This window comes from Capsicum annuum, chromosome 2 (genome assembly GCF_002878395.1).
Source record: "Capsicum annuum cultivar UCD-10X-F1 chromosome 2, UCD10Xv1.1, whole genome shotgun sequence".
Taxonomy (NCBI): Eukaryota; Viridiplantae; Streptophyta; class Magnoliopsida; order Solanales; family Solanaceae; genus Capsicum; species Capsicum annuum.
In genome coordinates this window covers 138276152-138299117 of record NC_061112.1, presented here as the reverse complement: position 1 = coordinate 138299117, position 22966 = coordinate 138276152, and the positions used below count along the sequence as shown (strand labels likewise).

Genomic DNA, 22966 nt, shown 5'->3' with positions numbered 1-22966 from the left:
AAAAGAAAAGAAATTTACATGAAATTTAGCATGTTATAGGAAATTATTTTCCATTTATTTCACTTATTAAATAGAATATTTTGAAATTATGTTTTAAGTGATCCACTGACCATCAATACATACAACTTAAACACTAATCAAAATTTTAGATTTACAATACCGGAACTGGTTATGAAAAGGTAAATAGACAACTAACAGTCAAGATCGCGATTAATTCCACAAAGAAAGGACGAATGAGAGATTTGTTTTTTGAAAATAAAAGGCATTTTCTGAGATCGTTCCAATAAGACTTAACTTATAGTGCGGAAAACTAATAATATGCATACGATCCACTTAAGTCAATTTTTGATGACAAGATCGACCACTGAAAATCCCAACATTTCACATAATTACTGAAAATTTCAAATTTTGGGTTTATCAAAATACATAATTAGCTCTTGATATATTCAATGAAGATATATTTTTTTCTTTGTAAAGATATATAATTTGCTCCCGATGCATAACTTTTTGATGTTGAATCTGTCGAGATACATAATTCATCAACGATGATACATTTTTTTCGTGTAAAGATACATAATTAGCTCCCGATTACATTTTTTTTATTTTGAGTCTGTCGAGATACATAATTAGCTCCCTAATACATCCAATGGAGATATATAATTAGTTGGAATTTTTGTAACTACTTTGTAAGGGTGGAGATTTGTGTAAATATCCCCCGCTCCTCAGCCTGCCTGAGAGTCTTCGGTCGGTTTTCAGCCCAAAACACACCTAACTCTGAACCCACCCCTAGAACCATGGGCTATAAGTTAAGAGGTATGTTTCAAATTTAGCCATGTATGATCATTAGTAGGAAAGTGGGCTTTTGGCATCTTAATGGGCCTTTTGGAGTTGGTAGTGTAATCTCTGGGCCATGGTCTTTGTCTGGCCCAAAAAGACACCCGTATCTCTCTCTGTACTCTCCAGTTCTTCCTTTGCTTTCGGAGATCAAAATGTTAAACCCTTGCAGAACCCTAATTTAGTCCTCACAGCTAACAGAAGCAAGAACTGAAAGAATTTGAATAACAAGAAGAAGCAGCTGTCCAAGAAGATGGGGAAATTTCCACCTTCCTTAAGGTCAGCTAACTTTGCTCTAAACACTCTCGTCAAAACTCCATCCCCTTCCCCACCCCCACCCCCACCCCCTACCTCAAAACTCGTTTATTATCCCAAAAAATCTCAATCACCCAAGAAAAAAACCACACCAAATACTGAAGAACCCCAACTTCCATCTATTATAACAGCCTTTGATTCAACTACTCTTTCTGATGCCAAAACCCTTTTCAATTCCCTCATTTCCAATACCAAAAACCAACCCCCTTCAGACAACAAATTCTACAATGCAATCCTTCAATCATTTTCCTCCAATTCATCTCTCCAAGATTCAATCTTTTTCCTGAATCACATGATCAAGATTCACCCTACTTTCTCCCCTGACAGGTTTACATATCATGTTCTTCTCATCCAATCTTGTAAATCAGTTGGCCTTTCTCTATCCCCTGTTCATCAAGTTCTCAATCTCATGACTTCCAATGGCTTCCCTCCGAATAAGGTCTCCACTGACATTGCTGTGAGGACCCTTTGCTCTTCGGGCTGCGAAGAGCAAGCTATTGAGCTGGTGAAAGAACTTTCCTCCAAAGACTCTCCGCCTGATATGTATACGTATAATTTTATTGTTAGACATTTATGCAAGAACAGGCCTTTGAGTACTATGAATAGCTTTATTAAAGAAATGAGGGAGGGTTTTGATATAAAGCCTGATCTTGTTACGTATACAATTATGATTGACAATGTTTGTAACAGTAAAAATCTTAGGGAAGCGACTAGATTGTTGGGGGTGTTGAGTGAGGAAGGTTACAAGCCTGATTGCTATGTTTATAATACAATTATGAAGGGTTATTGTATGTTAAGTCAAGGAGGCGAAGTGTTGGGTGTATACAAGAAAATGCAGGAGGAAGGAGTAAAGCCTGACCTTGTGACATATAATACATTGATCTACGGATTGTCTAAGTCGGGGAGGGTGAAAGATGCTAAGAAGTTTTTGAATGTTATGATGGAGCAAGGCCACGTTCCAGATGCAGTCACGTATACTTCGTTAATGAATGGGATGTGTAGAGAAGGAGATCCATTAGGGGCGGTGGCTTTATTGGAGAAAATGGAAGCACAGGGCTGTGCTCCTAATTCATGTACATATAATACATTACTTCATGGCTTATGTAAGGCAAGATTATTGGATAAGGGAATGAAACTGTATGATGTTATGAAGCAGAATGGTACGAAGCTTGAGACAGGATCTTATGGAACTTTTCTCAGAGCGCTCTGTCGGAATGGCAGAGTAGCAGAAGCTTATGAAGTTTTTGATTATGCAATAGAGAGCAAGAGTTTGAGCGATGTTGCTGCTTATACAACATTGGAGAGCACTTTGAAGTGGCTTAATAAGGCTAGAGAACAGGGGCTTGTCATTTGACCTCCACTGCTGGTATTCAGATTCATCTGAAGTGTTTTACTTATTCATGGACAATCTTGCTTAGAGATTTGTCACTTCTCCAAATGCTCTTCTACGGGGTTGACAAATCTAGTCTTGTCATTAGTTGATCCTTTTTATGTACTTTTTCATGTTAAGAAATACACAGGAGAGTGTTTGAATTCATTGTACATATGGCAGGAAGTATGTGTTTGAATTAATTGTAAATATAACAGGAGTTCTCAAGTTGGGAGAGTATGGAACGTTAGCTATTTTCCGATTATTTAGAAAATTAATAGTAAATTTCTCACTGTGTATAATACACCCTCGGAAACAACCTCTCTACCTCCAAGAGGTAGTGGTAAGGTCTGCTTTACCGTCCCCAGACCCCAATTTGTTTGTGATTTCACTGGGAATGTTGTTGTATATAATACACCCTGCTGCGCTGAAACCCATATTTTCATCAGATTGGAAATCTATAAGGTCATGTTAGTGTCTTGAATTGTTTAGCGCTTTATCCATTTTTCTTATGATGGTAGTATTCAGGACAGTTTGCCCGCAACTCGACTATTTCATTGGGTAGCTGCCAACTCTCACCAACATAGGTACCGATAACTCTACCTACCAAGGCTTACGTTGATGAGATGAAATCACATCTGTGCCGGGATTTGAACTGGTCTCAATACTCCCCCTACTTCATAAACTAAGTCACATCCTTGGGCGTTGTTTATGAAAGATGGAAAAATTCCATAAACTTCAATATGATAGGGGAAAAAAGGTTTATTTTCCATTTATTTTTTTGATGTAGTTGTGTAATCAAGAGTTTTATGTTCCTTCAGAGCTGTCTATGGTATTACTCTTGGTAGTTTGTAGTGAAGAAAGAACTTTTGGCCTTTCTGTTCTTTCCTTTACTTGATTTTCCTATCTTATGCCTATTGATAATTGTCATTTTTACCTAAATGGTTCTAGATGAGCATATGTTACGCTGAAGAATAATAGTTCACAATGGCATGTATCTTTACCTATTATTTAACCTTGCAAAGATTTTTCTTTTTCACCAGCGCGCTGTAATCTTGTTGTTTGTTTCTTGCCAGTGCAGTCATTCTGCTTTTATAATCAGTCGAATCATGTGATTAGTGTCTTTGTGCGTAATTTAGTTTTGCCTGGCACTAATGTAGAACTCTTGATTGAATGATGGACTTGCCTGCTGGTGAAGCTTTGATCATCTCCCGACATGCTGTTCTGCCTGTGTTAGAAGCGTATCAAAACTTTTACTAACTATGCCTTGTCTAGTTGAACTGAACACGGGTATGGCATCCAAGAGATGTACTCTCAAATTGAAGCCGGTAGTTTCATCAGTCTAATGGGGCCGATAACTGGCTTCTTGTGGAGCTGATTAATTATGCAAGGAGTTGGGCCGAAAAGGAGTGGTACCAAGAGGTCGACTGACATTTTAAGGCACAATTTATTGAACTTTTCTCCTAAAATTGAAAACCCTCTTGTTGTTAAGTATGTGCTATCAAAGTTTGGAAACACAGTCATTCGCCGGAGAAGGATCCTTATATTCAGCTGATTGAATTGATCCTAAGACCATCTTCAGTTTGTATGTTACATTTGTTTCTTAAATGAAGCAGGGGAGTTCATCTTAACTCTGCCATTTGTCCAATTTGGATCTCTGTTTGCTTATTGTAGTGTTGTCCCATGTCCAGTCCATAAGTCAGTCAGCCTGTAATACAAATTTGTCTGAACTCGATTTACATCGATTCTAAACTAGATTCCTAGATAGAATATGACCAAATCTACATTCCCATACAGAGTCCACGGCCCAAAATGTGTTGGTCGAAGCAAATGGATGACTGGGTTGGGTATAGGATAACAACGTTGGTAAAAATTAGCCCACACATTTTGTAAATTGTATTCCTATCCTGTATTGCTACATTTCATGTACTTAGGCTTATGGTTCTAAAAAATGGGTAGCCTGGTGCACTAAAACTATCGCTATGTGCGGTGTTAGGGGAAGGGCCCCACCACAAGGGTGTGGTGTATTGTACCGCAGCCTTATCTTGCATTTCAGCCAGGCTGTTTTCAAGGCTTGAACGCGTGACTTCCTGGTCACATGATAACAACTTTACCAGTTACTCCAAAGCTGTCACATGTTAATGTCTCTTGTTTTCATGGGTTCTGCGAACAAGAAATCTGCTTGATTGTCTCTTGGTTTCTTTTTAGAGCAATGATGATGTAAGTCAAAATTGCAGTATGTAGATATATAGATAAGGTTCTATGCTCTGAATTTTCTGACACTGAAATCACATGTTCTCTTTATTTCAGTGTACCTCTGTAGTCTGTGCCAATGGGGTGTCTTGGTTCCTCATATTTTTTTTTTTTTTATGATTGGCAAATTTAATACAAAGTTTAACAAATTCAACTAAATGCATTATTTTCTGAAGGTGAGCTTTGAAGTAACTGATAAAGTTGTTGTCATGTGATCAGGAGGTCACGGGTTCAAGCCTTGAAAGCACAATAATGCAAGGTAAGACGGGATCCTTTCCCAGACCCTGCGCATAGTGGAAGCTTAAGTCCACTGGACTGTCCTTTTCACTAAATGCGTTATTGTCAGCTCGAAACACTTATAAATGTACAAAATATCCTATTTAAATTTAGAGCAGATGACATTCGTTTTAAAACCGTTAACTCTAAAATCCTTGTTTGTTTTGTGTTTAATGAGGTAAAGAGAGCTTGGAAAACTGAAGGTGTGATTGTATTAGTGGCACTCAAGTAGTATATTAAATCTTTCTCTGTTGCATTAGTCACCCAACAAATCGCCGCCCTCCTCCATACCAAATCTTTTATTTGTTCCTATATGTGTATATGTAGTAATGTTTAATTGAACACCACCTCAGCTCAATTTCCAAGATACGATGATTATCTACAACCTAAAGTTATTCTTTGTCTACCCAAAACTCAACCCATTTGCTACCCATTCTAAACAAATAGAGAAATTCTTGTAACGTTATCCAGCTAAATGATTCTTGTTCACCTAAAATCCTATATCTAGCTCTTTTTCAATGCAAGCCTAGAATGATTAAGTGTTAACCAATCCAAATTTTCCTGATTCTTTATGCATGCAATGTCCAGAAACATCAACATTTCCCCATGTATGTTTAAAAAATGGAATCTTGCAGAAAATTGTTGGGGGAAAGCAAGGCACAGTACAGCTCTAGAGCACTCTATATACTCAATGATTGAATTTAGAATTCATCCAATTAACTAATAAATTGCGGAAACGTTGCAAATTCTGAGGCCATAAGATATAAGGAAAAAAAAATGTATCAAATTGCATATTGGTGGTAAATGATGTAACAAGATTACTAAAAAAAAAACAAATTGTTGCCTAAGGTTAGCTGTCACATGCAAATTAATTCCATGAAATGGTCATGTCCCTATAAATAGATTCTTGAATCATTCATTCCCACATCAAAAACTAAGTGAACTTTCTTCAAGAAACCAATCACAAACCATGACAATTTCATCTAAATCTAGAAGTCTCTTATATCCTGTTAGATCCATCAGCTTGCCTACAAGATTACATCCTAATGGCCTAAAAATTGAAGACGAATTAAACAGGCTGAAAAGCTCAGAAACGTCGTCACATAGCGTAGAAACAATTCAGGCTGGTGTTGTTGGACTTGTAGAATTATACAATTCCTTTCAGGAACTAATTCAGTGTCCAAACACACAAAAAGATCTTGTCCAACATCAAAATGGTGCATTTGTAGAAGAGGCACTAGAGGGATCACTTGAGTTACTTGACTCATGTGCTAATATTAGAAACTTGTTGTGTACTATCAAGGAACAAGTGCAACATCTTCAGTCAGCGTTACGACGAAAAGGTGGAGATTCAAGCATTCAGAGGGAAATTGGAAATTATTTTATCTCAAGGAAGAAAATGAAAAAGGAGATTGGAAAAAACTTGAGGAAATTGAAGCATATGGAGAATAGAGTTGGATCTTCTTTGTTTTTGGACATTGAGCAACACTTAAGCAAAGTAACAGGAATAACTATATCTGTATTTAAAGCCATATTGGTATTTTTGTCCTGCCAAGATTCAAAAATTAAGCCTAGAGGGTGGTCAATGATTTCAAAATTGATGATCACAAAATCAGCTTCTTGCAAAAATGTCCAATTTTTTAGTGACATGGGGAGTGTTGATATAGCTCTTGGCGATCTTCGCGAAGAGATCAAAAACAATGATGCTAAAGTTGATGCCAAAGTTGCTCGAAGGAGATTACAGACGCTTGATGACAGCATAAAGGGATTTGAAGCTGGATTAGAAAGCTTGTATAAGCAATTGATTCAAGCTAGAGTTTCATTTCTTAATGTTCTGGCACTTTAATTTAAGAACACATTCTTTGTACATATATTAGAGTTTGTCTATAGGTTATACACAAAATTTTTGTTATAGCTGAGAAAAATAGTTCAGACAAAGTTTTAATGAAATCTCAACTTTGAGATCAAACTAGTATGTCTTCATGTTTTGTGTTTCATATTTTACAACATCATGTTTGAGCTAATGAGTTTACTACTCCGCTATCTCAAATTGTCGTGATTCTCTTTTATTTAGAACGGAAAAGACTCAAAAATACCCCTGAACTATTCAAAATAGCTCAAAAATGTCCTTCGTTAGATTTTTGGCTCAAAAATATCCCTCTGTTAGATATTTGACTCAAAAATACCCCTCCCTCTAACGAAATTTGGAAAAGGATCAAAAATACCCCTGAACTATCTGAAATAGGTCAAAAATACCCCTCTATTAAATATTTAGCTCAAAAATACCCCTCCCTTAACGAAATTAAATTATTTCAATTATTTCGTTAATTTATATAAAGTTCATCATTTAATTTAGATTTCGTTAATTTTTTTAGGTGAAAATTTATATTTCGTTAATTTATATTTCATTAATTTCTTGAAAGATTAAAAAGATGTAAAGTGAAAATACCTTTTTAGAATAAATATATGTTTATTTTCCAAATCAAATTCAACCAATTTATATTATAATTCAAATACTTTTTTTCATTATCTTATTTTTAAAATTAAAAAAATACTTTTATGTAAAAAAATTTAAGTATTAGGGCTAAAAAGTTAAAGTTAGGGTTTAATTCAATAGAAATAATTTAATTTCGTTAAGGGGAGGGGTATTTTTGAGCCAAATATTTAACAGAGGGGTATTTTTGACCCATTTCAGATAGTTCAGGGGTATTTTTGATCCTTTTTCGAATTTCGTTAAAGGGAGGGGTATTTTTGAGCCAAATATTTTACGGAAGGATATTTTTAAGCCAAAAATCTAACGAGTGGCATTTTTGAGCTATTTCAGATAGTTCAGGGGTATTTTTGAGCCTTTTTTGTATTTAGAAATATTGATAAAGAGGTTTGTTAAAACTATTTTCCCTTCCCTTGTATTTGAACGATCATAACATCACTCATAATTGAGATGTTTATAGTCTTAAGAAATACGGTAAAATGGAAAAAAAAATTTTGGAAAAACTATGTAGAGTAGCATACCTAAGTATTAAATTACAAAAAATAGCAACACTTATATCAAATTACACTGTGTAGCATCTGTAGCATTATTTTAATGTGGTTCCCTATTTTTTGCATTATTTTAATGTGATCCCCTACTTTTGCCGCCTAAGAGAAGTTACCGTTCATATTTCCCCCTTTTCACACCACTATTCTTCTCTTTCCTTAATTTAAAATATTTTTTTCTTTTTTTTCGCCATTAACAATCTCTTCCCGTTTTAATTTTTTTTTCTTTTGCACGATTTTAGCACCAGCTGATAAGGATTATCTTCCTCTATTTCAGGTAACTCTTTAATTCAGTTATTGCATGTTAGCGGTTTCTTTTTTTTTTTTTCAACAGTAATACATCTCAAAATCAGATTTTAAGATTTTTATGCTTTAATGGCTGAACAAGCACTAAAATCACGAACAAATAGTGGTATATGAAATATTAATTTGGTGTCTGATTATGGACCATCTTTTAGTCTTGGGTTAACTCAAAAAGATGTAGTTAAAGTTGTTTCAAATCCTATACAGTCGAAGAAATCTAGGAGATTAGGTTGCAGTTTCGCAACGACCTGGTGAAGATGACTGAAATTTTAAAAAAAAATGGTCGAAGAAAACTCCTTCTCCAAAGGAACAAAAAATTAAAAAATAAGAGAAGAAAAGGAAAGATAAAGAAATTGAAGAATTAAGTAACATTGATGACGATGTTCAAAACTCTTTTGCTGATGATTCTGAAAAAGATAGTGAGGAAGAGGTATTTTTTTGTTGTAAATGTATTTTTTATTATTGACTGTTAGGTTTTGTTTTGCTCTAAGTAAAGATGTTATCAAAGTTGGGAGTTATTTGTATTTTTTTTTAAGTAGTTAATATGTATTTTATGTTATGATGATATTAGGAGGACAAAATTCAGTTGAAAGCTGATTTGTGAAGATGATAGTATAATTGTGAAAATATATTATTATATTAACTACTCATGAAAAGTCTTTTGGCTATATGTATTTTTAGTATAATTGATACGTATTTTTCAGTATTGGTTGCATTTTTGGTCTGATCAAAATACATATGCATGTTATATGTATTTTTTTGTTGATTTGAATTTTTTTTCAGTTTAAGAAGTTGTAGTTTTACTTTGTATAGGTGATGCATGACGAAATATTCATTGTCAGAAAACTTTCAAGATTTGCACCACATATGTGCTCGTATAGTGATAATGATATTGATGGAAGCATACGCTCCATATTAAACAAGGAACATTATAAAAAGTTTTGCGACAATATCATTTTTGATTATATCATGAAGAAGAAGCACTTTGTAGTTCAAGCACGGTTGTACAGATGTGTTATGATGCTCGAGGTTAAGGGTAGTTCTTCTTCTGGGATAGTCATTCGGGCTAATAATACCTCTCTTAATTTTACTCCTAGAGAATTTACCATTATTATTGGGTTGAATTGTGTGTCGAATAGGTACGACTTTGTTTTTGACGAGGCTGTACCAAACAAGGTTGTTGAGAAGTATTTCAATGGTGCAGAATTTATGCAGAAAAGATAACTATTTCTAGCATTCACGGAGAAAGTTTGGGGGGAGAACAATGACGAGGATGCTGAGAGGTTTGTAATTTTGTATTTCTTGCATTCTTTTGTGTTATCTAATATTGATACTGAGGTTATACCCCGACTACATTTTGATTTGGTAGATAGTGAAAGATATAAGGATTTTTCATGTAGTACTTTATCATTTGAGGATCTAGCGAGAAGTTTGAACAACAGGTTGAAAGTTGGTGGTAAATTTCATTTGATTCAGGGAATGCCACTGGCTATTCAAGTGTGACTTTATGAGTGTTGTTCAAATGTCCCACAAAAGATTGCATCGAAGGTTGATAATCGAATTTTCCTATTATTAAATTGAAAGACAAATACTCCTCAACCAAGTTTTGAGTATTTGATGGATGCTATGTTCAATGACGATGGCAAGGTTTGTTGTTAATAAATACATATGTATTAATATGTATTTTATAGTATACATATATACATTTTCATTTACAATTGTTTAACAAATTCTTTAACATATTTTATCTATATTCCTAGATTGTACTTAAGAAAATAGAGCCAACTCAAGCAGAATTGGCAAAGTTTCAAATACCATAAAAGGATGTAGTTGAAGATGAGCGTTCAGTTGATTTGGATGATGACTTCCAAGATCCACTACCAAAACAAATCAATGAACATGCCAAAAAGAAACAAAAGGTTGATATGTATTGTCTGTATATAAGTGTAGTTTACAAATGAAATTATACATACGTAAATCTTAGTCATTAAACTATAAAATGCATATGTATTTTATATTACATACACATGCTAATTTAGTATATTAATTATTTGAATGTTCTAAGATTTGTGGTGTTAATTACTGCAGCAAATTGATATTTGCTTCTACTACTTGAGGAAGAAGTCGAAGTATGACCCTAATAAGTCTTAAAAATTCAGCACAATAGAGTGCAATTTTATGAACATAATTAGGTCTGTTCATGATGTTTATTCTGTGGATGATCCAAACCTTACGATGGGAGGACAAGAGACCCATCTTAATGAATACATCAATGGGTTAAGTATGCATGCTGCTGTGCCATGGCATAGTGGAAGACATTTATATTCCAGTCAATATAAAGGAAAAACATCATTGGGTGCTCACAATTTTATTCTTCTCAAAGAGGTGCATATTCTTATATGATTCATATGAATCATCTGGTCATTATTCGACTATTCTTGTTGAGATCAAGAAATTAGCTGAAATTATCCTTTTGTGTCTCCAAACGTGTTATTTCTACGATAAAAAAAGAATTGATCTTCAAAATTATCCAAGATACAAAGACAAAGACTCCTCAGATATGTTTGATGTGTTATTTGAAGAGAATTTGCCTCAACAATCGAGTGGAAGCTTGTAAATATTTTAATATACATATACAAAAATTGTATGTTTGTACAAAATATATTTTACTTATTAATCAAATTTTTTATTTTATTTTTATAGGGATTGTGGTCTCTATATGGTTACATATGTAAAGTGTCTTTCTTATGGTCACAAGTTCTTTCAACTGATTTCGACCTCAACGCACTCCGTACAAGATATGCTGCACTTTTGTGGGACTATAGGATCCGAAAACAAGAAGCAAATACTCATAGTGTCGTCGAAGCACCCTTGAGGCCTACAAGGCAAAGTAGAATAACTAGTGTCACTGAAACCTTTGATGTATGATGGTTGATGGATTTATTACTTTGTATAGTTGAAAAACTGGTGTATGGATGTAGCATCTGATTGTACAAACTAATTTTTATGTTTTGAAGTGGTTCTAATTGTAGATTATAATAGTACTTATTTTGAACTGAATGAAATTAATTCATTTTTGAAGTGGGTCTAATTTTGATTTAAGTTAAAGATTAATTTAAGTATTTTATGCAGTTCTACTTTCTACTGTGAGATTTAGTTAAATAATTATATACAGTGCTCATATTTTTCTTAAAAATATATATGTATTATACATCAAATGCATTTAACCTAAAAATGCATATGCAATGTTAATATTAAACATTTCAAAAATACATCTGGAGCATACTTAATATGTATGTTAATATGTGTTCATTTATTATCAATATAAATGAGTATTTGAATTAAAGATAAATTTGAGTATTTTATGCAGTTTTACTTTTTTATTGTGAGATTTAGTCACAAAATACATATGTAGTGTTCATATTTTGCTTAAAACTACATATACATTATACATCAAATGTATTTAGCCTAAAAATACATATGTGGTGCTAAGATTAAGCATTTCAAAAATACATCTAGAACATAGCTAATATGTATTTTAATATGTGTTCATTTATTATCAAAATAAATTTGAGCTAAATCAATTTTTCAAAATACATTTGGTGTAAATCAAACTTTCAAATTTTCATTTTAATTAAATATTAATTTGAGTATTTTATGCAGTTTCCTTTTATACTGTGAGATTTATTTTAAAAATACATATGCAGCGTTCACATTTTGCTTAAAAATACATATTCAGCGATAAGATTTTGCAATTCAAACATATATATATGCAGAATATGTCATATGTATTTAAATCTTTGATCATTTAGGACCTAAATACATGTTTGATTAATCAAAGTTACTAACTTTGCCCTAAACTACATATATAATGTTAAAAATACATATGAACTGTAGCTTCAAAATACCTATGTAATGTTCAGATTTTACAACATATGCATATGCAGTATTCAGATCTAACTGTATTCAGTTATCAAATGATGCATAAATGTATTAACTCCAAAAAAATAGTTCATTATTATAAAAAATGAAAAAGAAAGTTTTAAGAAATAATACGGAAGAACAAATGTATCATTTGCGATACTTCCTACAAGAACGCCTATTGTGACATTTAGCCCCACAATCACCGCATGAGTTGATATTCTTTTTTCTAAATATATCCCGGCCTGATTTTCCACGATCCTTCTTTGCAGGTCTTCATGAAGGTCGGTTGAAATTTGGTGGCAGTACTATTTCACTAAGTATTGTAACTGGAATTATCCAATCATCTTGGTGTGGTAATGGATAGATTGGAACATCATATGTCTTCAACACAGTTTTTGATTTAAACAAATCATAATAATATGGCCCCTTCTAAAAATTCTTGCTGTCCAACACCGCACAAGCATGTGCACATGGTATCTCATCGAGTTGAAATGCATTACATGAGCACTTTCTTTACTTGAGACAAACGATGAAGTGTTTTTGTTTGTCGTGAACCGTATACTCATATTTTGTAGCTGATACAACCTGATATCGAAAGAAATATGTAAATACACTGCTACAAAAAGATGCAAACCATATTCTCTGATATGTTGTAACCACACTAGCATAAGTATTTTTGCGAGACAAGTATACATCCTTACATAAATACATATATTTAATACAAACAAATTACAAAAATATTTTTATTTGTTAATGAAGATGTTTTTTAATATATTTATAGACATTAATACATATGCAAAGTTCAAATCATGCAATAAAAATACATATGCAGAGTACATCATTTTTACTGAGCATCTAAATACATATGCAGTGTTAAGAATTTTCAATATAAAAAATACATATGCAGAATACATAATATGTTTTTTAATGTTCATATTGTTTATGTTGTATATCTTTTCATTAATTTAGAACTGAATGAAAGGTATTTTCTTACTTATGTTTTCATAATTATAAATTCCACAAATCTAAAAGATCATACCGTCATACGAGTACACAAAGCCTCGTTCTCTTTGAGTATGTCATTAAACTTTTCAATGAGTGTTGTGAAGGTATATGAAGCCTCCTGCCTATTTTCGCAATTCAATTTTGCAAACAACAATCGAACTTCCTCAAGAAAGTCATAAATTAACAGTTCTCTAGCTGATACAAGTACTTCATTTATTGACTCCGCAATGTTTGAAGTCATAGTCCATCCTCGGTGAACTGTTGCATAGGACCTAGCTCATTTTTCATAACCAGCTAATTCCAAATATTTCTTCATCCTAATATCAATGCCTCAACTTTTTCCATTAATATGTGGAATTCTGACTTTGAATATGCTTTGGTCATTGTATAAAAGATCTCCGATAATGCATCGTGTGACTTTCTGTAAAGTTTTTTCACATTCCCCCATAGATGCCGCATACATGCATAATGCGGAACATCTTTGTACACATTACCAATAACCTTTATGATGATTGGATTCCGATAAGATACAACACTCATGTTTTGTCTTTCTCCGTATGTTTTCTTTAGATTCTAGAAGAACTAAGTCCCAGATGCATCTTTTCAGAATCAAGCACACCATATGCCAAGAAAATATATGACCTGTATTTATAAATACATTTTGAATATTTAGATGTAAATGCATATAGTAACTGCATATGTATTTATTAAAAATACAGGTCAATAAAACTGTATATTTTATCAAAGAAATAGTACCAATTACATATAATAAAATGTAAACGCACATCATAATCAAATATTATCAATTTTACATGTTTCATTCATGAAACTTTAAAAACATATGTAATATACAGATATGTATATGTCAAATAAAGATATGTATTTTCAAGTGATATGCAGAAATACATATAAAAATACAACCAATTATACATTGTAATTATAAAATGATACTAACCTGCTCCATCCATCGTACATGCTGTTACAAATGCCCAGTATAAATTCCTCTCAGATGACTAGCATCAACAACTACGACAGGTCTACAATGATCGAATCTTTTAATGAATGCATGTAGAGAGATAAATACATACAAGAACTCATTCTCATCCGTCTTCCTCATTCTTATATGTGACTTAGGATAGGTATTATTCAAAACATATAAGTATGATGGTAATTTCCCGTAAAATGTTGATGGCTTACCCCTCAACTCTTCTAATGCTCTTTCCTTGGCCCTCCAACATAAAGTGTATGTCAAGTTCATATCAAACTTTTTCTTCATGTCATTTTTTATTTCGGTCACAATGTATTTTCGTTTGTGGTTTTTGAATTTCTGTTTAACCATACCACCTATCAACATACTTGTAGCATTCACCTTTGGATAGATCTTGTCCTTCACCAGACAAGTATGTTGAGGTATGAATTCTCTTATTCTAAACATTTCAGAATCTCCCATACCTGATGCATGCATTAAAAAATTACAGTTCTCTGATTTGTAAAATAATGTATAACTGCATCCAACATAATTTAATACATTCAAAATCCATATCCAAACTCATTTTAAATATGATCTAAATGATATAGAATGTACGTACCATTTCTTACTTGACATTTTACTTCGTGTTTGAAATTTCTCCCTTATTGTATAATCCTTCATCATTAACTTTAAATTTTTTTTCGTCAAATAAACCTGGTCTTCCTCAATATGCTTGTGATATGGGTCTGAGATAATCACCTCAACAGTATCCATCTCAAATACATCTAATGCTAGTGTATCTTCAAAAACCACCAAGGCTCCTTCATTAGATGTATTTATCACTTTTTACAAGTTGTTACAGTCGGCTCTTCTGTCAGCAACACACAGAGATGAACTTGCAAAGCTGCTCCCTACAAATTTCTCCAATATGCTTACATATATAAAGGAAGACAATCCATGTCTTGTACCTCTTTTTCTGCAACATAAACACCTTCAAACCCATATCATTATGTATTTTTTTTACCTGTATTACCAGTGATTGGATATTCCACTAGAATACGTTTGCTGGTTAAGTCCACATTTAAGTGAGATGCCAAAATATCATGTTGCTCAATGAATGATACTTTGTGCTCAATAATATAGCATCAGTGACGTAATCTTCATAGTTTTTTCATACGTTCACCTACCAGAGTGCTTCACAAGAACTGGTATGCTACTCATTTCTAAGTGATTAAACCAAAAATAAATAAATATACATATTTGTCAGATGTCAATTGTTACAACATACACTTTTTAATTTTAATCGCAAACAAAGTTACACAGCCAACATCTACAATCAAAAAATACATTTACATAACATTTGTTTAAAGTAAAATACAAATACAGCAAAAGTTTTCAACCATAAAAAAATTTCAAAAATTTCTGTTGAAGGTTACATACAATCAAATTCAAAACCACCAGAATCGAACACAACCAAAACATTTGTTCTATCACTTCATATGACCCAACAACAAGACTAAAAAATACATTTACAAAACTTTTGTTACATAAAACTTGGAACCAAATTAAATTATTCCAAACTAAATACAATGACAAAGTATGTGTTCAACGTTAAATATAACCAAATACAGAACCTCCAGAATCGAACACAATAAATATATATAAAAGATCTTTTCATATATGCTGTCATACTCTCAAATTACGACAAGTAAAACTACAAAAAATTAGAATTTCATCAGCTTGAAAACCTGAATTCGATCATTCCTTGTTCTAGGAGTTCAAAAAATAATAGAATAAACTTTAAAATCTAGATTTGTTTACAATACATTCATAATTGATTATATAACAACGTGAAAAATTTCTACAAAGCATAACAATTTGATCAACTGAAAAAATGATCAAAATAACAAAAAACGATCCGTAAAAAAAATATACTCACAAAAAAAAAAATTTAATACCTGAAACAACAGTTAAGCAGAAATTTGCAACAGATACTTGAATTCCAAAGTTTTATTGAGAAGAAGGTTATGTTGATCGTTGAACTTAACGAAACTAATTGTTCAAACTGATATCGAATACCAACAAATACAATTGAATTTTGATTGTTCAATTAGAGCGAAATTGAAGATTCAACTTAGTTTGAATCGATTTTTTTTTTTGAAGGATTACGTGTCATGAAAGGAAGGAAGCTGTTTTTTGAATTTGAATAGGTTTGTTAGCATATAACGAAAAAGGCGTGATTGATTGGCTTTTAATGGGAAGATAATCTTTAACAGTTAAATTTAAGGAATTATTACCATATTTAAATCAGTTAATTAAGGGCAGTAAAAACAGTTGTATTTGTATTTTTATAGCTACAGTTTGCAAAAATACAAAATACAACTTGCTATATTATATAATTATGAAAGTGTTGCTATGAAACTCATAATTAAGGGAATAAGTATGCTATTTCTGAATTTTTTTATTTGAATTTCTTGCTTGAGAATGTATATAGTGGATCCAAGTTGGGACTATTCGAGCATGAATTGGTCACGGGCTGGACTTCAAATAAAGTGGGTCGGGTTAAGCCTCTTAAATTAGGGCAAACAACGTTAATCTCAACAATTTGAAGGTTAATTACAGAAATTTTTGATATTTTGCATAATTACTGAAAATTTTAATGCTGGGTCTGTTAAGATACATAATTAGTTTCCGATACATCCAATGGATACACTTTTTTCTTTTTTGTAAAGATCCATTAAAATAGTTCCCAATACATTTTTTTCGATTTTGTCTATCGAGATACATAATACATGCATGTTTTTCCTTTGTAAACATACATAATACATCCACAAAGACACATAATTAGTCGGGATTTTTGTAATTACTTTGTAAGGATGAAAATTTGTATAAATATGGTAAGTTAAGGTGTATGTTTATGTTATTTTTACCTTAAATTAACTCTTATGAATTTTTTAAAAAGTTCATTTTAATTCAATTTTTATTTTTAGAAATAACTTTATGGGGCTAGGTCTCATCACATGACATATTAAACATCGACCTACGTGGCTACGCCTCCGCCTTTTGAAACGTGTGATTGATCATAACAATTTAGCTAGGCTATGATAATTATGAAATTAGCATGATGATCTAAAAAGGAGGATTAAGGTTCTATATATCTTAAATTAGGACTATTCTATAGTTTATAATGCATGTTCCAGAATCCATGAATTTGAAAGTAATAATTGCTATCGAACCCTGCTGTAAAGCAAAGGAAGTCTGTACTGACAAATGGAATAATTATTATAGATATTTAGCCAGCAGTGCTTCAGATTTGGTTAATGTATAATCAAAATACAATGAATTAAGCTCAAATAATTATTTGCAATTAACAATAAATTATACCACATGCATGAATTACGTTTGTTGTTTCAGTAGTTTGTGACCATTTGAGTGGAATCCTCAATATGTTAATTACCTTATAAAGGACAATGTCTTGTACGTTTATGTGAGAATTGAGGAAGCCATAAACAAAAGTACAAGATAATGACAACCACAAAGGAACAGGATTGTCATTATGTTGATAAAACATGTTTAATTATTTCAGTTTTTATTGTTCAAATGGTGATGGATTTACGGTGAATGCTGCTTTGTTGGTGTTGATTATATGACAATTGTCTAGTAGGAACAATTAATTTGGAGGGACAAGAAGGTGACAATAAAATTTAGTATGAGAATCTAATCAATCCTGACAATGAACCTGATCATACGAACAAAATTGCATCTTTGTAAATCCACTTTATAAGCTAAGTGGTTATTATATAGAATCTATATGCTCTAAACAAAGATTAGAAGTTGTGGCTTGAAGATATATTTTTGAAGCCTCCTGTCACGATACAAAAAATTTTCTTTATGTCAAGAGAATTCGACAATTTACCTAAAAGAATTTTGAAGATACATTCGCAATTTCTCTTATGGTATGGGGATTCAATAATTTATATATATTAAAAAAACTATTTTTATCCTATTTACACGATATAATTTTCAACAATGTAGATCATATAGCTCCATCCCTGAGTAGTAAAATAATGACGAGGAGCCAAATTTTCAGGCATGGATCTGATCTTTCCAAATAAAATAGGCAGATAAAATAGAGGAAGGAATTTAATTTGTTTTAAATAATGTACAGTGTCACCTGAATAAGCTACATATTCTGCCATCACATGCAATTCATGTTAAACTATTAGCAGTGGCAGTGGATCTGTCCAGTAAGTGTATTTTTCCGCTGAAAAAGGGCCTAGGAGTAACAGGATAGCCGGTGCACTAAAGCTCTTGCTGTGCGCAGTATTCGGAAAAAGGGTCCCACCACAAGGATATATTGTACGCAAGCTTACCTTGCATTTCTGTAAGAGGTTGTTCTTGAATCTGTGACCTCCTGATCACATGACAACAATTTTACCAGTTACTCCAAAGCTCCCCATCAAAAAGGACCTACGAGTAACATATACGTATTATTGGCCGTCACATTCACAGTCCTTGTTTGATGTTGGCTATTCAAAATCTAGCACTGTTTAAAACCTGCCTTAATATTGAATTTCTTGCCATGCAAACTATAATCAACTTTGATTGGTTTTATTGTTGGTATGTATCCAGCAAAATTGATTAGCCAGCTATTGATTTTGAAAGTTCACTGTTTCTGCCAGAAAATAAAAGGCTACTTGCTAGAGTATGTCTCTTTTGGACTTTAGAATAGGAATTTTATACATTGATGATTGTGCGGCGAAAAAGGGTTCAAAAAAGAAAAAAATTACTACTCCTATATGGATTCTGTTTGCTCAATGAAATTGAATTCATATGAGTAGATCTAAAGAAACCATCATTTGTCTTCTGCATTTACTTCATTTTGAGTTATATATTTTTACATATAATAGGATGATTTCGGTCCAAGCCTTCACCAGTTTGTGCCCATATATTATTCCTGCGATTATACTATGAGTTAAATGACGTTGTACGCAATTAACCCAGTAAAGATGCATGTTTATTTCTTTATCAGATCAATTCGTAGTTTACACAACGGAAATAGCCAACAAAAAATGAAAAAAAAAATGCTCAATGCTCAAAAGAAAACTTTTGTTAATGATGTTATCAAGTTTTAAAGATCAGAAAAGTGCATTATATTTAGATGTAAAATCGTCCTTAATTCCTTCTGTACAGAAGAACTATGTCTGTACGTACGGTCATCTAACACTTAAAAAGTCAACCTAATTAAATTAAAAATGTCTTCCTTATATGTTATGTTATATTTTCTTAACGTGCTTTCCTATACTTTGGCCAAAAAACTAGCGTGATTAAGTTTAATAAACCACATGATAATGACAGACATGAAGACAAGAATGTTTATAGTTGGCTAAACATCACCTAATTGATATTAGATTCCTGTCTAATGATGTTTAACAGCTTAAAGGTTTAGACTAAGATTGATCTTAATTACTGCTCTATTGATCAATAGTTTCAGTAGTTGTATTAAGAGTATAGTTTTACAGTAATCATCTAGCTCTAGCTAATAATCAGATTAGTGATTTCTTTCGTCTCTCTTGGCCTTGGTATGCAAAGTAATCTGCTACATGTGCCCGGGCCGGGGGTAAGAGATACCCGGATAAATGATTGAGGTATGTGCAAACAGACCCAACAACACCACCACTAAGAAAATCCAGAGGCAGTGGGTTTGTCGGACCGACATTACCCTCTTCAGAAAATAATGATAAGAAAAAATCTAGGTACTTCAATGATTGTACGTAAAGAGCACAAAACTCCTGTATTTCATTCTTTGTATTTTTCTTGGTGGACTTAGGAGTTTACTGTTGGGACATGTTTAGGTTTGCCTTTCTTAGTATCCAGCAAGAATGATAAGCCAGCTAGTGATGTTGAAACTTGGTAGAGTTGTAGTAGGAATAACTACTAGATGCCATTGTACTAATTTCAACTCAGGCAGTGAGGCCGGTTTCACATAATGATTGGGGCGGCAACAATATAACTATTTCAATATGAGAATCACTATTGGAGAAAGGGACTAGAGCCTAATTTAACCGATTTTAGACCAAGAAATAAATCAATTATAGGTTGCCGGCTGTTGGCTGCACCAAAAGACATAATTACAATCATTGAAAAAATTAGAAAGATCCACAATGACACAAAGATATAAGTAGAGGCAAGCATCATTCTCTAGCATTCACTGAGTTTCTTTCAGCATCAGCTAATAGTAACACATAGAGATGGCTAATTCGAGTCACGCTAGGTCCACTAGTTTTCCTTCTCGTTCACAGCCGGAGTATCTTAGAGTTGAGATTGAGCTAAACAGGCTCAAAACATGGGAATCCTCATCATTTTCTTCAACAACAACCCCTCTAATTGGTTTGAACACCATTCAAGAAGGCCTTGTAGGTCTAGCGGAGTTGTATAATTGTGTTCAAGACCTTCTCAAGTCCCCAACAATTCAACAAGTTCTCCTCAAACATCAAATGGGACGATTATCAGAGGAAGCTCTTGAGGTCTCTGTTGGATTAATAGACTCATGTGGCATGACGAGGGAACTAGTCTTGATGATGAAAGAACACGTGCAGGATCTTCTATCAGCATTGAGGAGAAAAGTAGGAGATTCAAGCATGCAAAGTTCCTTCAATGCCTATATTAGTTTAAGAAAGAAAGTGAAGAAGGATATAGCCAAGAGCCTCAAAGCACTAAAACAAGTAGAAAACAAGATAGAATCGTCTACTCAAGTTGATTCAGATCAATCGTTATCTAACCTACTTGCAGTACTAAGACAAGTATCTGCCTTGACAATCTCAGTCCTAAGATCCCAACTTTATTTCTTGTCCTCGCCAGCTTCAAAGGCGAAGAAAAACGGGTGGTCATTGATATCAAAGATGCTTGTCACAAAATCAGTGGCTTGTAAGGGAGATAAAAGGACAATCAATGACGTTGAATGCGTTGATTTTGCTCTTTGTTCTTACCTTCACAACAGTGATTTTAAAGTTGATGTACCTATGATTCAGAGAAAATTGAAGACATTAAATACCGGTCTGCAGGCTATTGAGGCTGGCACAGAGTGCTTGTCTAGGCTATTGATCAGAAACAGAGTCTGCCTTCTTAATATCCTGACTCCTTAGAAGATATTGTACATTAGTAATGTCCAAGGCATACATTTTTGTAAGGATATGCCTATTCTTGAAACCAATTTTGTAACATTTGGAAGTGAATATGCAAAGCAAAAGTTCAATCATTCCTTCGTCTCATTATTTTATTAGACCTTTGTAGTCCGTTTATTTTGATTCAATTACCATACCATACTATATGACGAATTAAAGGCCGCGAACTAATCTACAGTGAAATCAATTTTGACAATGGGCGACAATAATACTGAAGGTAACTCGTGCAATTTCTTTAATTGAGTGACTTGTGCCAATTAATTCTAACTATTATTGAAGTATGATTAATGTTATCACCTATGAATGACCTTATTAAAGAAGCACCATAAGAAAACAGTTCTGAAGTGCCAAATGATAATGAGACCTATTCTTCTTGACTTTAAGTTTTTTCATTATAAGGCTAACTTTTCTCAACTGCTTCCCTCATATTGAGGCCTAGAATGGTTCTACCCTTCAACCAAGATTAACAAATGTCAAGCAATGAATGGGTTTCAAGATCTATAAATACCGAAGTTTTCATCAAACAAAACATTAACAAGCAATTCTTAAGTTCTTCAACAAATAGTTTGATTTCTCACCGTCTGTAATACTACTTAATTTTAATATCAACATCATGGATAACTCACAGAACTTGAGCTACCAAGCTGGCCAGACCAAGGGCCAAGCTCAGGTAATTTACACGCTATTACTTGTACATTCACTTTTCCTTAAGCATGCTCGCAGATCATTGACGAAACCCGAAATTCTAATAAATGGTTTTGGAAAAAAATGCAATGACAACACATATAGGACTCGTACAAGCAACATAAAGCAATTCTTGGATCATTGTTGTGGCCACACTAAGAGTTTCCTTTATGTCGAAGGAATAGAGTAATTTATGTATATACAAACAAAACTATTTTTATCTTATATACACAGTATGATTTTCACACAAGCGGAATCATTCTATTCCGACTATGTAACTCTGCCCCTGATAACACGTGATAAATTGTTATATATGCATCAGGAAAAGGGTAACCAGATGATGGACAGGGCCGCCAATGCTGCACAGTCTGCCAAAGAATCAGTGCAGGAGGTAATTTGGTCATTGATATTAATATAGACATCTTTTGAATAAGATAAAGATAAGTAATGTGTTGTATTTGGTTGACACTATTTATAGGCCGGGCAGCAAGTGCAGGCCAAGGCGCAACAGGCGACTGATGCAGTTAAAAACGCCACTGGCATGAACAAATAAATTTCTATTTTCGACTAAATGGGCTCTTTTTTTTCCCCTTCAAAAGCTTGGAGTTTTTGTTATAATTTTTCTCATTCAAATTAGGGAAGCAAGCAATTTTTGTTGTTTATTAGGATTAAGTATTGTTGAGTTTTTTTGTTTCTGAATTAAAGAAGAAGCTGTGTAAGGAGGTTTCATTGTCACAGCTCTCTTTACTACTCTAATAAATAATATTACCATTGTTTGGTTCTTTCTAATTTCCTACTTTGCATTTCTGGATC

At 33.0% G+C, this 22966-nt stretch overlaps 4 protein-coding genes across 4 annotated transcripts; all 4 read left to right on the top strand.

Annotated features, from left to right (window-relative positions):
* Positions 1 to 946: 946 nt before the first annotated feature.
* LOC107859807 (pentatricopeptide repeat-containing protein At2g17670) lies at positions 947 to 2803 on the top strand. Its single transcript, XM_016704917.2, has one exon. The coding sequence runs from the start codon at positions 1088 to 1090 to the stop codon at positions 2501 to 2503; it is 1416 nt and encodes a 471-aa protein (XP_016560403.2). The 5' UTR covers positions 947 to 1087; the 3' UTR covers positions 2504 to 2803.
* A 2937-nt stretch (positions 2804 to 5740) lies between these two features.
* LOC124896050 lies at positions 5741 to 6965 on the top strand. The gene has a single exon (XM_047407179.1). The coding sequence runs from the start codon at positions 6018 to 6020 to the stop codon at positions 6891 to 6893; it is 876 nt and encodes a 291-aa protein (XP_047263135.1). The 5' UTR covers positions 5741 to 6017; the 3' UTR covers positions 6894 to 6965.
* Positions 6966 to 20536: 13571 nt separating this feature from the next.
* LOC107858268 lies at positions 20537 to 21430 on the top strand. Its single transcript, XM_016702949.2, has one exon. The coding sequence runs from the start codon at positions 20537 to 20539 to the stop codon at positions 21428 to 21430; it is 894 nt and encodes a 297-aa protein (XP_016558435.1).
* A 554-nt stretch (positions 21431 to 21984) lies between these two features.
* Positions 21985 to 22942, top strand: LOC107859809 (stress-induced protein KIN1). Its single transcript, XM_016704919.2, has 3 exons — positions 21985 to 22139; positions 22476 to 22544; positions 22632 to 22942. Exons 1-3 carry the CDS (start codon positions 22083 to 22085, stop codon positions 22704 to 22706), a joined length of 201 nt encoding a protein of 66 aa, XP_016560405.1. The 5' UTR covers positions 21985 to 22082; the 3' UTR covers positions 22707 to 22942.
* Positions 22943 to 22966: the final 24 nt, after the last annotated feature.

Excerpts from the sequence above, each read along its gene's own strand:
- LOC107858268 (XM_016702949.2), top strand. The coding sequence starts at position 20,537 with ATGGCTAATTCGAGTCACGCTAGGTCCACTAGTTTTCCTTCTCGTTCA.
- LOC124896050 (XM_047407179.1), top strand. The coding sequence starts at position 6,018 with ATGACAATTTCATCTAAATCTAGAAGTCTCTTATATCCTGTTAGATCC.
- LOC107859807 (XM_016704917.2), top strand. The coding sequence starts at position 1,088 with ATGGGGAAATTTCCACCTTCCTTAAGGTCAGCTAACTTTGCTCTAAAC.
- LOC107859809 (XM_016704919.2), top strand. The coding sequence starts at position 22,083 with ATGGATAACTCACAGAACTTGAGCTACCAAGCTGGCCAGACCAAGGGC. Across the intron at positions 22,140-22,475 it reads AGACCAAGGGCCAAGCTCAG|GAAAAGGGTAACCAGATGAT; the intron begins GTAATTTACACG and ends TATATGCATCAG. Across the intron at positions 22,545-22,631 it reads CCAAAGAATCAGTGCAGGAG|GCCGGGCAGCAAGTGCAGGC; the intron begins GTAATTTGGTCA and ends CACTATTTATAG.